Consider the following 13,725-nt stretch of genomic DNA (forward strand, 5'->3'; position numbering starts at 1 on the left):
TACTAAGAGAATCAAAATACAACAAAACTGAAAATATTGACAGGGAAAATGAAAAATCTATAAATACAGTTGGATATTTCAAAAAGCTTCTCAGTAATTGATAGAATCAGTAAACAGACTATCATCAAGGGTGTTGAAGACTTGAATACGCTATCAAGCAAATTTACATAACTAACATTTACAGATCACTATACAAAAAAGCAAACTTTTCAAGTATTTATTCAATATTCACCAGGAAGACCTAACACCTAAGTTATAAAGCACATCTCAATAAATGTAAAAGGTCTGAAATCATACAGATTTCACACAGAACAGGTTCTCTGAACCACCATGGAATCAAATTAGAAAGGAATAATAAAAAGATATCTAAGAAATAACCACATCTTTAAAAATTAAACAATACTTCTATATAATATATGAGTCAAAGAAGAATCTACAACAAAAACTAGAAAATATTTTAACTGAATGTAAAGGAAAATACATTCAGTAAAGGCCGGGCGCTGTGGCTCACGCCTGTAATCCCAGCACTTTGGGAGGCCAAGGTGGGCGGATCACGAGGTCAAGAGATCAAGTCCATCCTGGCCAATATGGTGAAACCCTGCTTCTACTAAAAATACAAAAAAAAATTAGCCAGGCATGGTGGCACGCGCCTGTGGTCCCAGCTACTCAGGAAGTTGAGGCAGAAGAATCCCTTGAAACCAGGAGGCAGAGGTTGCAGTGAGTCGAGATTATACCACTGCACTCCAGCCTGGTGACAGAGCAAGACTCCGTCTCAAAAAACCAGAAAAGGAAAATACAACCTATCAATGTTTGTGAATGCAGGCAAAATAGTATTTAAGAGAAAAATCTGTATTTTGAGTACATAGAGAACAATCTGAAATTAATTATCTAAACTTCCACAACAAGCTAAAAAAAAAAAAAAGAAGACCAAATTAAACCTAAAGTAAGTAGAAAGAGAGAAATCATAAAAGATTGGAATTCAATGAAATAGAAAAACAGACAAAAACTGAGAAAAAACAATTCGAGAAAAATGAAGCTGAAGGTTGGCTCTTTAGAAAAATGAGAAAAATTAATACTTGTAGGAAGAACAATCAGGAAAAAAGAAGACACATTTTCAGTATAGAAAATGAAAGACAGTAGTAAATCACCACAAATCCCATAGATATTAAAAGGTTAACAAGAAAATGTTACTTAAAAAAAAACAAAAACAAAAAGAACCCTCTGGTAATAGATTCAACAACTTAGATGAAATGAACACATTCCTTGCTAAAGATGAATGGTTAGTTTAATATTCAAAAATTAATCAGTGTAATGCAAATTAATACCACATTCAGTAGGAGAATAACAATAAAAAAGACAGACTAACAGGTGTTGGCAAGGACATGGAGCAATTGGAACTCTTTTTTTCTTTTTTTTTTTTTTTGAGATGGAGTCTGACTCTGCCATGCAAGCTGGAGTGCAATAGTGCGATCCTGGCTCACTGCAACCTCTGCTTACTCGGTTCATGCAATTCTCCGGACTCAGCCTCCTAAGTAGCTGGGATTACAGGCACCCACCACCATCACCTAGCTGATATTTTGTGTTTTTAGTAGAGAACGGTTTCACCATATTGGCCAGGCTAGTCTCCAATTCCTGACCTCAGGTGATTCACCCGCCTCGGCCTCCCAAAGTGTTGGGATTACAGGCATGAACCACTGTGCCCAGACCAACTGGAAGTTGTATATGTTGCTGATAGGATGTAAAATGGTGTAGTCACTTTATACGACAGTTTAGCAATTCCTCAAAATGTTAAAATAGAGTTACCATATGATTCACCAATTCAAATACACAATAGAAATGAAAACGTATATCCACACAAAAAATTTTACATAATGTTCGTAACAGCATTATTTATAATAGCCAAAAAGCAGAAAAATGTCAGATGTGAACTAATGAACAGACAGAAAAATGTGACATATTCATACACTGGAATATTATTTGGCAATGAAAATGAATGAGTATTGACCATAGATAAACCTTGAAAACATTATACAAGTGAAAGAAGTTAGTTTATAAAAGACTACAAGCTATGATTCCATTTAAAGGGAATATCCAGAATAGACAAATCTAGAGACAGAAAGTAAATTACTGGCTATCTAGAGCTGGAAAGGTTGGTAGAAAATGATGCCAATGGATACTGTGGTCTTTTTGGGTAACAATAATTTTTTTAAATTTAATGTGATGATAGTTGTGAATATCATTCACAGTCTGTGAATATACTGAAAACCACTGAACTGTATGTACAATTTAGGTGGCTATGAATTATGTATTATATGAATCATATTTCAACAAACTGATTAAAACTCAATTTTATAAATCATATCACAGAATAAAGAAAAAATATTATAATCTCAATAGATGCAGAATAAGAAATTGACAATTCAATGTTCCTTCGTAATTCTCAATAAACTAGGAAGGGAAGAAATGTCCTCAACCGAATAAAAGGCATTTATGAAAACCTATCAGAGTTAATAGTGAAAGACTAAATGTATTACCTGTAAGATTGGGGTATTCCAGAATTAAAAGAACGTATATTGATGCAATAGTATTGTCACTCAAATGTATTTTTGAAGGCAATTATTCTTCCTTTTGGGGAGATAGACCCCTGAAAAATCAGATGAAAGTTAGAGATCCTTTCTTTAAAAATTCATATAAAAAAAAGATTGGGGAAAGGAAAGGATATTTGCCTACATCACTTTTATTCCACATCGCACTGGAGGTTCTACCAGTGCAACCAACCAAGGGTAGAAAAATAAATAAAATGCATATCAACTGAAAAAAAAACTTGTTTTGACATGTAACCTTGACTGTGTATATGAAAATCCTATGAAATCTATAAAAAATCAGAAATAGTGAATTTCACTAGTTAATAGTATACAAATATATAAAATGTAATATATCAAAATGAATCTTCAAAATAGTAATAAACAATAAGAAATTGAAATTTTAAAACACCACTCACAATAGCACCAAAAGACATAAAATATTTAGGGATAAATTTAACAAAATACATGGAACACACATACATAAAAAACTAGACAGCACTATTGAGAGAAATTAAAGGAGGCCTAAAGAGACATACCAAGATTATATATTAAAAGTCTTAATATTGTTAAGATATGAGTTCTAAGCTGATCTATATAATCTCACTCAAAATCCCAAAAGGTACACATTAATAAACTGACTGCCCTGCAGATGCTGTCCTGGACCTACCAGCAGCACAGATGCAGATGCTCTGCTCTGCCTGTAACATCGGGGAAAAGTCAAAGTGGTTATTTCCACACTCAATATTCGGAAAACAGTAAACAACAAGAATGGAGAATAGCCTGACATTTCTTAGAGAGAAAAAACAAACAGAAGAAAAAAAAAAAACCTGAGTCTAACATTTATGTAGAATTGCAAAGGACCTACAACAATTTTGAGAACACAGTTGAAGGACTTATACTACCTAATAATTTTAAGACTTACTATAACGTTACAGAAATCAAGAGTGTGGCATAGGTGAAAGAAAAGATACACAGATCAATGGAACGGAATAGATTCTAGACAGATTCACATACTATACATGGCCAACAGGTTTTTCACAATGGAGGCAAAGTAATTCAATGGGGAAAAGAGTCTTTTCAACAAATGTGCTGAAAAACTAGATATACATATTTTTTAAATGAACTTTGACATTTACCTTCTACCATGTAGAAAAACTAAATGAAAATGGATCATAGATTTAAATACAAAAACTAAAATTATAAAACTCCTGAAAATAACACAGGAGAAAATCTTTGTGATCTTAGGATAGGCAAATATTTTGTTGATACACAATACAATTACATATCATGAAATGATACACAAGACCCATAAATCATAAAATAAAAAAGTAAACTAATTTCATCTCTGCTCTTCAAAGATATCATTAAGAAAATGACAAGGTAAGCCACATACTAAGATAAAATATTCACAACACATATATTTAACGAATTCAGTATCCAAAATATAGAAATAACTTACAAATCAATAAAAGGAGTTAAGGGGCAGAATATTTCAACAGATCCTTTATCAAAGAAAATACACAAATAGCAAATAAAAACATCAAAAGACAGTAGACACCACTAGTCACAGGAAAATGCAAATTAAAACCATCATGAGATACCACTACTGCACACCCACTAGAATGGCTAAAATTAAGAAGAATGAAAATACCAAGTGTTAGCAAGGGTGTGGAAAAAGTGGGACTCTCTCACACAATGCAAAATGGTTCAGTCATTTGAAAAACTATATGGCAGGTTCTTATAGTTACATTTACCATATGACCCAGCAATTCAACTTCACCCAAGAGAAATGAAAACATATGGTTACACAAAGATCTGTGAACCCATGTTCACAACAGCTTTATCGATAATAAAAAAAAAATTGAACATAGTCCAGTTGTCCATTAATAGGTAAAAGGGTAGGCAAATTGTGGCCATAAGCAGAACACTGCCAAGCAATAAAAAATAAATGCACTGGCCAGCCATGGTGACTCATACCTGTAATCCCAGCACTTTGGGAGTCTAAGGAGGGTAGATCACAAGGTCAGAAGTTCGAGACTAGCCTGGCCAATATAGTGAAATCCCGTCTCTACTAAAAATACAAAAATTAGCTGGGTGTGGTGGCAGGCACCTGTAGTCCAGCTATTCGGGAGGCTGAGGCACGAGAATCGCTTGAACCAGGGAGGCGGAGGTTGCACTGAGTCAAGATCATGCCACTGCACTCCAGCCTGGGCAACAGAGCGAGACTCCATCTAAAAAATAAATAAATACGGTGGCTCAAGCCTGTAATCCCAGCACTTTGGGAGGCCAAGGCATGTGGATCACGAGGTCAAGAGATCGAGACCATCCTGGTCAAAATGGTGAAACCCTGTCTCTACTAAAGATACAAAAAATTAGCTGGACATGGTGGCGCGTGCCTGTAATCCCAGCTACTCAGGAGGCTGAGGCAGGAGAACTGCCTGAACCCAGGAGGCGGAGGTTGCGGTGAGCCGAGATCGTGCCATTGCACTCCAGCCTGGGTAACAAAAGCAAAACTCCATCTCAATAAATAAATAAATAAATAATATATATACTACTGGTAAAAGCAACATGAAAAAAATCTCAAAAGTATTATACCCAGTGACAGATGCCATACGTAAAAGACTACATACTATACAATTTGTGTAATTTCATTTATGTGACAGTCTAGAAAAGGTAAAATTATAGGGCCAAAAAAAAGAGATCAGTATTTCCTAGGGTCTTAGAGTGAAGGAGAGGGAATATACTTCAAAGGGGCATTGAAACTTGTTAATGAAGGAAATGTTCTACATTTCAATTAGAATAATGGCTAAATGACAATATACATTTGTCAAAATTCATCTATACACTTTTAAAGAATGGATTATATTGTAAGTAAATTATACCTCAATAAAAAGGGCACATAACAAAGTGACAAGCCATTGAATATAAGAAAACTATACAAAAAGTAGTTGTATTTTTCTAAACAAGTAACTAATAAAAATTGACATTTTTTAACAAAACACAATGTACTACTGCATCAAAAATATCAAAGAATAACTCTTTAAAAAGATGTGTAAGCCTCCACACTGAAAACTGCAAAGCATTACTGACAAAAATCAAAGATGAATAAAGGGATAAACTATATTCATGAATTGGAATACTCAAATACTATACAGATATCAACTATCCCAAAATTGATCTACAAATTCAATGTAATCCCAATTTAAAACTTATATGGAAATACAAAAGGCCTAAAAAAATCAAGTCAACTTCAATAATCAAAGCTGGAAGAACTATATTACCAGAAAGCAAGACCTAATATAAATTATTTATAACGTACTTAAGACACACAGTATTTATCCTGCACAAGGGTTAATAACAGTCCAATGGAACAAAACAGTGTCCAGGCGTACACATGTACAATTAGCTGATTCTCAGCCAAGACTTCTGGCAATTCAGTGGGAGAAAGAATGGCATTTCAATTAGTGGTGCTGCATCAATTCGTTATTCATATGAAAAAAATAAGACAATCTTGTGCTCTACCTCACAACATATGCTAAGATCAATTCCAAATAAACTGTACATCAAAATTTAAGAGCAAGAATAAAGTTTTTAAAAAAAAAAAAGATAAAAGAAAGAGAAGATTTGCATGATCTTGAAATAGGCTAAAGTAAAAGCACTAACCAAAAGGAAAAATGTAATGAATCAAACTATATGAAGAACTTCTACTCTTCAAATGATGTCATTAAGAGAGTGAAAAGTTGAAATTAGAAATATACATACATCAAGCAAAATATTTTTATCCAGAAAATTTCAATTACTCCCACAAATAAGAAAAATAGATCCCCAAGAAGAATTGGACATGAGATTTAAACAGGTATTTCACCAAACAGGACATCCAGATGCCATATAAAACATATAAAATAAGCATATAAAAATGTGCTGAACATGATAAGTTATTAAGGAATGCAAATTAAAATAACAAGGTGCTGCCATGGACCCACTAGAATGGCTAAAATGGAGAGTTAACAATGGTGATGTTGTCAAAGGTGTAGAACAACCGACACCCGCATACCCTCCTGATGAAAGTATACATGACTACTGAATTTGGGGCTCTATCCATGAAAGCTGAACATCTGCAAATATATAACAGCAATTCCATTCATTCATTCATATATATATATATATCCAGCAGCAACATGCACCGATGTGCACCAAAAGATATGTAAAAAATTATTTACAGCAGCATTATAACAGAGAAAAAGTGGGAAAAAATTGAAATGTCTACTAAACACTGAATGGATAAGATGATATGTTTATACAATTGAACACCATATAGCAACAAAAATAAAAAAAATACAATTGTATACAAAAATGAATGAATCTTTTAATGTTGCACAAATAAGGGCAGGCACAAAAGAATACATAAGCTATTGTCCCATTTATTTAAAGATCAACCATAGGCAAAATGAACATGTGGGCTAAGAAGTCAAGACAGTGGTCAAATGTGAGAATGAAGTAGTGAATGGGAGGGGGGCAGATAGCTTCTGGGATGCCAGTAGTGATCTCAGTAGTGGCTACAACATTTTCACTTTATGAAATTTACTTTGTGATAATTCACTAAACAATACACTTATACGTTGTGTGTTTAATGTTTGCACGTTATTCACCAAGTTTTTTTAAATTAAGCAATTCTATATGTTAATAATAGAAAGAACTCCAACATATGTGTGTGGTTTAATGAAAAGAACCAACCGTTAAATTGTGCACTACACAGAATACTAACATTTTGTAAAACAGTAATGAAAAGCATTTATGTTTGTGTACAAAAATCATAATGGCAACATTTACTGAATGCTAACTACTTGTTAAGGTACTGTCCGAGGCACTTTCCATGGCTTTTATCATTTATTCCTCTCAACATTATGAAGTAGGCAGTATTATAACCCTTATTTTTTGAATGAGAAAACTGAGGTACAGAGATATCAAGTAACATGCCCATAGTCACCAAGCCATAAAGCTGAAAAACGGCACCGTAACCCAGGCTCTCCAGATCCATTCTTCCCCACCACACTTTCCCTAGAAAGGCACATGAGAAACTGGCAATAGCAGTGTCTCTGAGAAGAGATCTGAGCATTGGAAGACAGGCTGAGAATAACCTGGCTTATCAAAGCAAACTGTAGGTACATTTTGAAGGAAGACATTCTCATGTCTTACCTTTATCAAAAATGTATTTATTTACAATATTTTTCTATGGTATATGATTTCTGAGCTACACCAAATTTCTTTATCCAGAAGGTAAGCATGACTCACTGTTTTATTACTTTACCTGATTTAGGATGCAAAGCATCGCACTGGGCATTGTACATGTGTACAAATTCTTGGTGCCTTTTAATGAGCTGTTGTTTATTTCCTTGAATAGATAATCCATGCTCTTTTAGTTTTTTCTTTAAATCACGATCAGAGAGCAAATTATATACAGTTTTGGGCAGCGGCTTCCTTTTGTAAACAGAACTGAAAAGGGGAGAAAGATTCCTGATGATTATTGTGAATTATCAAATGCTTTTCATGTAAAATGGCAATTTATCTTCTGATTCAACAACTAGGTGACTGGAGAACTAGTAGAACCATTAAGATAAAAAGGAGAGAGAAGAATCGAGTTTGCAGATAAAGCTGACTGTCTAACATAATGCATCTGAGGTGCTGGTGACATATTCAGACACAGGGGCCTAGATGGCACCAGAAGTGAGAGACTTGGGTCTCAAAAAGAGGTCATACCTACAGAGGCACACTTAGAAGACACATATGTAAGGCTTTTGGTATATGTTATGAGGACTTCACTTAGAATCACACTTACATAGACCTACTGGGCTAAAATGTAAACTACCTAAAAGTACCAATGACTTGAGACAATTCCGTAAACAGGAACTCCTTAGTGAGTTTTAATCCATTTCATCTGATTATAGTAGGTTCTCTACCTAGCTCAGCTTTATGGCAATTAGGTGCTAAACAAAAACATTCTCAAGGAGGTCATTACACTTGCCATCATTTCAAAATGAGAATAGCAAAGATTCAAATGAAAATTAACAGAAACTTGAAATAATAGGTTTATCCAAAAAACAAGTTTTTACAAAGGATTTGCATATAACTAGCTCACAGGATGCTGTCCCAAACGTTAGTGTACCTAAGAAGCACCTAAAGAGTTTATTTAAAATGCAGATTCTCAGTCCCCTTCTCCACACCATCCACCAATTGTGGTTCAGGTCTGAAGCGGACATCTAAAATCTCTATTTTCAACAAGGTTCTCTGGAGTAAATCTGATATAAATGGTCCCATAATCAAACAGAGAAATATTACAGTCAGGTATAGACTGAAAACAATCAAAAATTTCTCTATTAACCAACAGTGCCATTACCTGACTAAATTATGTCTTTTATGTTGTAATAATAAAAAATAAAGCCAGAAATAACTAATTAACTGTGAAAAGACCTGCAAACTCTCAACAGATTATATTTTTCTGAAAATTGCTCTTATAATGACAGCCCATCAGGCTCTACAAGACTGATAAAATTATGGCAAAATGAAATCTCAGTAGGTAACAACTGCTGAATCATTTTGTGTTTATACAAGCACAGAGGGAGAGATGATTCATTAAGTCTGTATCTAAAATATTTGTTTTATCAAGGATAGATGATTAAACTATGACTGTGAAATTCTATTGAAGAACTGTACTGTTCACTGGCATTTACAATAAAAAGCACCACCAAAGATCAACAATTTCTGTCAGGAATTTAAAAACATGAAACCTGATAAATGTTTCCCCAAACACGAAAATGACATTTACTTTTCTTCTATGATTTAGTAGAACTGAGTAATACATTTAAGGGCCCTCAGAATCTGAGGACATCAAAGGAAGAGTACATTCTCTGAATCAGTTCTGACATGGTTTTATACAGAAGGGTTAAGGGCTGCCACTCACATCCAGCAAATGGCCTGTCAGGATATTGTGGAGGAAAACAGGAAAACTTGCACGGCCTCTTCTCTGTGACCCGATCCTGGGGCCTGGATACTAAAGAAGGACATGGCCAATGTTGTATTCAGTGACTCCACAAACACCAGTTTTGTAAGATGGAAGTGATGAGGACAGAAAGATTTGGTGGTCAAATAAATTTAGGAATTACTAAATTAAAACCTAACAGTCATCCTTAATGTAGGACCTCTCAAAGCCTTTAACACACTAAGAGGGGTACCCAGGAGGTAGTGCTTCTAATTCTAAGTTCACTACAGAGCACTGGGAGGACTATAGTATTCTTTGGAGAAGAAATTTGACTCACTGTTAGAACTTAATTACACATGGACAAGTATGCCTTTAAATAAACTGACAGCATCAGAAATGATCTATCAGAAATGTATTCAAACTGATGAATGGATCTAGAAAAAGGGTAGTCCAGGCAACATCATCAGTGCAGATTCCTTATTCTTCAAAAATAATATACTCAGCTTCTATATTCCCAACTCATGCATTTCTAAAGAGAAAAGAAGGTCATCTGACTCTCGTGGCTTACAGGAAATAATCCTTAGCACTACTCATTTTCTTAAAATCGCCACTAAGCCACCTAAAAATGTAAATTTTATTGTCATCAACAAAATTGCCCACCAGGTGGGAGTACTGTGCATGCAAAACTGCCCCACGTTTGGACTCAAGTATGTCTACCATTTTTAATAAGGCATCACTGTGTTTTATATGTTAGCTTTTGTAAGTTATAACAGCATGAATCTGACCCTCAATATCTGCATTCACTCCAAATTTACTTATAAAAATTAAGTGACATCTTTAATCACAATAATACGATGGCTCTGTTTTATTAACACTGTTTTTGGAAAATAGTCTTCAAAGTCCTTTAAAACAGTCTGAACATAGAAGCAAATCATTCTTTCATCACCACTTCCCAGGATACAACTAAAGAAGGACAGTAATTTCTTCAGTTTCCCTCCTCTTCTTTTCCAAATATCTCTGAATTACCACCTATTAGCTTCCCCTTGCCTCCTGTTTCAGAAGAGTCCTTTCTGCATGTCAAGGATAACCTCAATACTAGGCTCTTGTGCTCCTCAGTTTCTTCCATTTATCCTCTGCTCTCTCCCTGGAGATAGTGGAAGGAAAGAGACTGAAGGCTTAAACTCCTGTTTTTAAAAACATCTTCCCTTGATCTTCACACCACTCACTCCTTCTCCAAACTACCATCTCATCTTTCTCCCTTCATCACCAGACTCATCTAAATTGCATCTTCTGATTCTTTATTATGCATTGATTCCTTAATGCCTTTCAACTTAAGTTTGTCTAATATTTCATTCCTGAACAACTTGTATGTATAACAGTAGCGGACTAGTTTAAAAATTACAGTTACTTTGATGTACAAGAGAGGCAGAATAGCACAGTAGTTCAGATGCAAATACTAAGCTGACAATTTATTAGTTACATTACCTGGATGGTGTGGGGTTGGGGTGAGATGGGATACAACATTACATTTCACATTTGCATTTTCATACCTTTTTATATTATATAATATATATATATATAAAATTTCCTAGTCAAAAATTTTTGAAAACTTTGATTTTAAATTTTAAAACTCCTGAGCATCTTAAGGACCAAAGAAAGATTTCCTATATCCTATATTTAGAGTCTAATCTTGCTTTCTTTGGCCAAGAGGCTTTTTGGTAGTTCTAAAATTCTAAGAGAAAAAAAAAACTTTAAAAAGAATTGAATGTGAAGTCACTAATTTCTTATTAAGTCAAATTTAGTAGCAGTTCAAATATTCAATACAACTAATCATAGTTGGTAATGTGGGAGTTGAAGACAGAACAGAGGAGAGGAATTGGAAGAGGCAGCCAACAGGATTAAAGGAGAAATCAAGTAAGAGTGGGAAATACAGTCGCCAGGATAAAATGAATACTGTAATTTTCCCCCAAGTTTATAAAGCACAAGAGACATCCAGCTAAAGTAGCTCAATGGTTCTGCCCAGCCTCCTTACCTTCTGAGGCTTTCCTTCTTCTCTTCGCGTGTTAAACAGCTATCTAAATGCTTATTAATGTGATTTTCTGGAATGTTAACCCCACAAACAGGACAATCCACTGTATTTTTTAAAAAGAAAAAGACTTTATTAATTGTAGAAGGGGCAAAAGTAATGTAAACTGGAATCTTTTCAGCAATTAAAGTAAAAAAGAATTCCAACTTAATATGCACTTAGAAAAGCAGAAAAGAAAAAGAATGGCCCATCAGGACAACAGGAGTGGGACAGACTGGTTACTGGGTAATGGCCAAATTGTGGAAGGTCACACAGTTGAAGTCCTAGGCCCAGAAGAAGAAACTGCAAATAAGCTTGAAAGTTCGTTTACTAGAAAATGCTTTGGTTAAATCTTTTCTACCAAGGTATGACCAAATTATAATAAAACTAATCTTAAATTTTCCCAAGCCTTAGGAGCTATCCATGTTTAGCATAGAAGCAAGAGTAACCTCAGTAAGATATACCTGGCCCAGGGGCTGGGCAAAGGACAGGTACAACTAGATTAAATAATTATTGAGTTGGGCCAACTACTGTTCAATTTTGTCAATGATTACAAATTTGTTAATTTAGCTCTCATTTGTAATTCCATATATAATGTTAAAATTAAGGAATACTGTCATTCTCAAACTATTTCATAAAGTTGCAGAGATCTGTGGGGGTATCTCAGGGCCTACAGATCACCATGGATAAATAGGCAGGAGTACAGGTGGAACAGAACAATCTATTTTATATGTTATGGTTTATTGTAAAATTTCATTTGGGAAAAAAAGGTTTTGCTAGGGGAAAAACAGTTAACCATCAAGCTAAAAAATACTACAATAAGAATTGTCAATTGGTAAAAAGACTAAGGATATAGTTAAAACTGTAAGTCGGGCTAGGCGCAGTGGCTCACGCCTGTAATCCCAGCACTTTGGGAGGCTGAGGCAGGCGGATCATGAGGTCAAGAGATCAAGACCATCCTGGTCAACATGGTGAAACCCCATCTCTACTAAAAATACAAAAAATTAGCTGGGCATGGTGGCACGTGCCTGTAATCCCAGCTACTCAGGATGCTGAGGCAGGAGAATTGCCTGAACCCAGGAGGTGGAGGTTGTGGTGAGCTGAGATCGCACCATTGCACTCCAGCCTGAATAACAAGAGCAAAACTCCGTCTCCAAAAAAAAAGAAAAAGAAAATGTAAGTGAAATTTATATCTCTTTTAAAGAAGTAAACACATAAGTACTAACAAACTAATTCAATCTAAGTTTAATAAACACTCACATCTCTGCACTGTGTATGGTATGGGTATACCAAAGATGTCTAAGAGTTTCTGCCTAAAACGTGCTCTAAACTTCACTGGAAAGAAGACACAAAAACAAAAGGTTAAACAAGCTGACATATTTATCAAACAGCTAAGCAAATGGTATATAAAACAGTCCAGAAAACAAGTGTTATAGCACTTTTGTGATGTGAGACAGTGTTTTCTAACATAACCAACGAATAGTGAAGATCCGGATAGAGTCTGGAAAGGTATAGAACTTTTTAGTTCTATACTGAAATACAGAACTGAAATAACATTCACTAAGAATATTTGCGGTCACCAAACATTCTTAGTGAAGGGGCAGGTAGTGAAGAACTTAGACTTTATGAATCATATGGCCTCTGTCACAACCACGCAACTCTGCCACTGTAGCATGAAAGCAGCCACAGTCATATGTAAACAAATGGGTATGCAAACTTTTATTTACAAAAACAGGTGGCAAGCCAGATTAGATCTTCCAGCTGAAGTGTGCCAATTCCTCGGTGTACTGGAGGAACAGTGGGGAGATCAGCTTGGCTAGAGCAAGACTTCTGAGAGGGAGAGGTCAGCAATATGGCGGGATGACTAGGGTAGGGCTCCAATTGTCAAAGGCTCTACATGGCAGGCAGAACAGTGAGGAGGTGGTCAAGCAGTGGCAAAATAAGATAAAAAGAGCTCTTCAAGATTATATGCAAACTGATACACTGAATTGGGGAGAAAAGGATTAAAAGCTAAAAACAGAAAGCTACTGCCATACTTGAAGTGTGCCATACTTGAAGCCTGAACTAATTAAAATTGTATACTTTTTGTAGCAGTCAGC

The 13,725-nt window shown here is 35.1% G+C and overlaps 1 protein-coding gene and 1 non-coding gene across 4 annotated transcripts in view; one reads left to right on the forward strand and one right to left on the reverse strand.

The window, feature by feature from the left end:
* Window positions 1-13,725, reverse strand: part of RAD18 (RAD18 E3 ubiquitin protein ligase) — a 99,228-nt gene that overhangs the window by 49,783 nt on the left and 35,720 nt on the right. For 2 of the 3 annotated variants that reach the window (XM_017965050.4, XM_008982083.5), the window contains exons 6-8: window positions 12,887-12,961; window positions 11,594-11,693; window positions 7,894-8,078 (exon numbers count right to left, since the gene is read on the reverse strand). In XM_017965050.4, the coding sequence (XP_017820539.2) occupies window positions 7,894-8,078; window positions 11,594-11,693; window positions 12,887-12,961 (360 nt within the window). The remainder of the gene's footprint in view (window positions 1-7,893; window positions 8,079-11,593; window positions 11,694-12,886; window positions 12,962-13,725) is intronic. The other variant, XM_002758601.7, reaches the window with a different exon arrangement.
* Window positions 3,237-3,374, forward strand: LOC118148187 (small nucleolar RNA SNORA43). The gene has a single exon (XR_004734963.1). It is a non-coding gene; the product is annotated as a small nucleolar RNA SNORA43 (small nucleolar RNA).

Source organism: Callithrix jacchus, chromosome 15 (genome assembly GCF_049354715.1).
Source record: "Callithrix jacchus isolate 240 chromosome 15, calJac240_pri, whole genome shotgun sequence".
Taxonomy (NCBI): Eukaryota; Metazoa; Chordata; class Mammalia; order Primates; family Cebidae; genus Callithrix; species Callithrix jacchus.